Source organism: Alligator sinensis, unplaced genomic scaffold, assembly GCF_000455745.1.
Source record: "Alligator sinensis unplaced genomic scaffold, ASM45574v1 scaffold866_2, whole genome shotgun sequence".
NCBI classification, from domain to species: domain Eukaryota; kingdom Metazoa; phylum Chordata; order Crocodylia; family Alligatoridae; genus Alligator; species Alligator sinensis.
In genome coordinates, this window is record NW_005841900.1 from 649,084 (window position 1) to 653,245 (window position 4,162).

General features: G+C 50.0%; 1 protein-coding gene across 1 annotated transcript in view; it reads left to right on the forward strand.

Moving 5' to 3' along the window:
• MBOAT2 (membrane bound O-acyltransferase domain containing 2) overlaps positions 1-4,162 on the forward strand; it is a 191,774-nt gene that overhangs the window by 138,868 nt on the left and 48,744 nt on the right. The window contains exon 6 of the mRNA XM_025197590.1: positions 3,185-3,239. Within this exon, the coding sequence (XP_025053375.1) occupies positions 3,185-3,239 (55 nt within the window). The remainder of the gene's footprint in view (positions 1-3,184; positions 3,240-4,162) is intronic.

Sequence of the window (4,162 nt, forward strand, 5' to 3'; positions counted from 1 at the left end):
GAACTCAGGATATTTGCTCTCTTTGTAAAAGACTTCTAAAGATAAAATTCAGAAGTTAAGACTTTAAACAAAGTCAGGACCTTTTGCACGTAGTCCAAAAACAATGAGCTAGATAAGGAGATAAGTTTTATCTTCTTCCTGAAACTGGCTAATGGGCAACCATCACAAACATTCAAACTATTTCATTCAATATGACATACATGTGCAATTAATGCTATTTAGACTTACTATGCAGTAATTTACTGTGCAGTAAGCCAGCCCTGGGAAGTTGTCTACATGTGCACCCTGTTGGGAGCAGATTTGCGTCTTATGGACATTTAAATATGTGCCCTGGGAGTGGGGAGGGGGGGGGGTTATTTAGTTAGAGTGACTCTGAGAGCCACTCTGATTAAAGCGTCCAAAGTGTCTCATGTCAGCATCCTTGTGCTTAAAAATGTCGGCAGGGTTGCTTTAAAACTTGTTCAACAAGCTTTTGTTAAAGCACCTTCACCACCATTTTTAAATGTGGGGACACTGATGCACAAGGTGCTAGAGTTTGCTGCAGTGCAGTAATTACCACACTCTAGCAAACTTCATTAATTGAACCTGCTCTGGCTCACTCTAATTACTGTGCGTTGGAGCAGCCTTGCTGCTTGTGTATAGGCAGCCTGTAGGATTAAGTAGATACAGGTCTACTCCTGCCCTGGTCTGACCTTCTGCAGCAGCCAGGGGGAGCTGCCGGCTCTGGATATAGCTGCCACGGTGCGGGGATCTCTGAGGGGAGCCGGGCTCAGCCTGGCAGGTGTCTCTGGGGGAGGGGGTGGGCTCAACCTGGCAGGGGTTTCCCCGGGGGAGGGGGAAGCAGGTGAGGGCTCAGCCTGGCAGGGGTTTCTGGGGACAGACTTAGGATGGCACCTGTTTCTTGGGTGGGGTGAAGGCTCAGGCTGTCAGGGGTCTCTGGGGTGGGTGGGGCAGACTCAGGCTGGCCAGGGGAGCTAGTCTGGCCAGGGATGCTGTCCTAGGAGCCTATGGCAAGTGCACCATGGGTTCTTCCCACCCTCCCTTCCCCTCCCCCCCAGCAACAGCAGACAGGGCACTATGTCTGCAAAGCACTTGTGGACCACCTCCTCCCCCACCCACTACAGTAGGGAAGCTGGGTGGCTGCCCACAAACCCCAAGCCCTCCAGCACCCCCAAGACCACACGTGCTCTGGATAATTTCCAATCAACAATCTTTATTTTCCTCCCCAACAACACATTCCTTCCTGCTCTCCCTCCCCAGCAAGAGCCCCCTCCCCAGCTGCAACACCCACCACCCATAAAACACCCTCTTCCCTGTGCAACTGTTTACAAGTGTGTGGTTGATGTAGTGTCAGGGTGGAATCTTTGGGATGGAGACATCTATGGTGCAGAGCCCGGGTAGAAGTGCTGAGCACCTTGGTCTCTGGTGATACCACCCAGATGCAGACACCATGGCAAGGCTGGCAGCCCAGGGGCTTGGCCAAGGGTGAGGGCAGGCACTGTCTAGCCTGCTCTACCTCCTTCTCCCTCATGAGGCTGGATCCAGTGAGTGCCATCTCCCCTGCTCAGGGGCCACATGGCAGACGGGTCACCCGTGGGTGGCAGCCCAGGCAGGCAGTCTAGCTGCTGGGTGACCTGGCTCAGGAGCAGGGGCAGAAGGCCCTGGCCACTGCAGGAGTGGCTGGATCTTCTCCTAGGCCCACTGGGGACATTGGCACGAGGCCACAGGTGGCTGCCAGGCAGCAGGAAGGGCCAGAGCCAGGGCCAGGGCTGGTGGTGGATGGTTTCCAGATGGCAGATGGGGCCAGAACCGGCAGCTTGGCAGTGGATGACATGAAGGTGAATGCCAGGGTCAGGATGGTGTCCAGCACCTGGTGCTCCTCCTGCGTGACCTCTGCTGCCTGGGCTACCACAGCAGCCTGCTTCTTCTGCACCTCCAGCATCCTCTTGAGGGGGCCAGTGTGCTTCTCCTCAATCAAAGCTTGTTCCAGAAGGCACAGTTCTCCGAGCGCAATGGCCTGTGGGACTGCTGGAGCCAACACATGCCCTCAGAGCTGGGCATGGTGCCCACAGGCCAGGGAGCAGCCAGAGAAGCCTGGGGGTCCGGCTGGGGCTCTGCAGCAGTGCAGCAACCAGCATGTGCTCACTCCATGAGCACACAGTGGCCAGGGGCAGGCATCAGCTGGCCTAGGTCCCCGGGGGTCAAGCCAGGGGTCCAAAGGCTAGCCAGGGACTGCTAAAGAGCTGTCTCTGCCCTATAACTGGAGGGACTCCCAGTCACGTTGCGCTGCCTCTGGCAGAAAGCTGCCCCCCTGCTGTTTTGGCTGACCGGGAGCAAATCTACTCCTGGTTGGCATTTACACATGCACTACTGAGTATTAGCTAATGCACAGTAAATCTACTATCTGCAACGCGCAGTAAATCTACCCCCACCTTAAATAGTGATGCTTTACTATGCAGTAGATTAGTCTATTGAGCAGTAAAGTGTAGGTATGCCGACTGAGATGTGTTCCTAGACCTCCCACCCCCTCTCTCTCCCCCTCACTTCCTCCCTGACTGCACAGCGTCAGCACTGCAAGCTCTCTAGTTTGGAGGGCCTCAGTATGCAAATATATGTGTGCGTGGCTCTAGGTAAGTTTGTGCCATAACAACAAACCTGGGAGAATGCTTCCACATTATTTGAATATTTGTATGCAGACTGAGTAGCAGCCCTGGGGGTTGTAATGATTTCATAAGATATTACTAGATGAAGATTAGTATTTAGGTTTGACTTCCTAGGTTAGAAAGGTTTGGGAGTAGGAGAGTTAAAAATCTTCAAAACTTTTAATTTTGACAGAAGCAAGGGCAGCAATATTATGAATGCTACCTTCCCCCCCACCCCCCCAATCCCCCCCCTCTTCTTCCAAACCTTGTTATCTGGGTGTGCTGGAGAGTGGCAGCTGGAGATGGCTGCACTTCACACCTTTTCCTAACAGACTTCCTGACTGTTGAAAATGATTGTTTTTAGTAGGAATTACATTTGACCCAGCTCTACTAGGAGCACCGTCTTGACAGCAGGCCCTTAAAAATGGGGCAGGTAAAAGGGAGGAATTTTGGGAATTGGAGAATTATCAAGGATATCCACTAACCCTGGCAAAGAAATGACTAGTTAATGTATGTTTGCTTATTCTCCTTTTCCCCTTCAGGAATGTTTCGAAAGGAAGAAGAACTGACTCCATCACAGAGATGCTTGGCTGTAAGGTAAGTTTTCTTAGGTTTACATGAGACCAGTTTCTATTTTGATGTAATATCACGTAATATTTAAGACTGGTGATAGCCTAACTGGATCTCTTTTAGTTTGTGTGCTGGACCTTTGTAATTTAATTGCATTTTTGCATTTGTAAAATATCCGTTGAAATAGACGTTATATTTTACTTACAAAGCTTTTATTAAAACAGACCGTATCCGTTCTGTTTTGTTCTTCACAATGGCAAATAGAATTACACCCTCTGTGTGAGGCAGTTGATAATGGCATAGTATGGGAGACTGACATTTTATAAAGAAAATAAATGTATAAAAGAACTTGTCTTTTTTATTACTATTTTTAGGATTATTTTTTCTGTCTGGTTGCTTTATTTGGTTTAAATGTCAGTGCCCAATTTATGCTGTGATGTGTACTCAACCAAGAGTTCACAAATGCTTAGGGCTGCAAACAGATGCCTTGTTTGAGGCGGCCCTGTCTCTCCATGGTTTCAACCTGCATCCAAATGGGAGTGTCATAGCAATTTGCACATGTAGACCTTCCAAGCTGCTCCTCTGCCAGCAGGTAGCCAGGAAGAGCACGCAGCCTGAAAGGCTCGTCCCTGGAATGGGTTGTACAAATCTTACAGACATATATCTCAGTGACCTGGGAAAAGCATTAGCAGGCTTTATCCTGCATACATCACACATACTCAAAGCAGAACAGTGGATTGTATATCTAAGGTCCCAAGACAAAAGGCTTTTTCTTGGAAGAAACGTTATAGTCTAAATCAGCGGAGGAGCCCAAACTTTTGGCCCAGCAGGCTGGATGAGTGGTACAGGGTGGGCCTGTGAGCCAGATCCAGTGTACACAGAGCCAAGGCCTGATCCCACACATTCTGGATTGGATCCTGGTCTCGCAAGCCATATTGGGGAAAACGCTT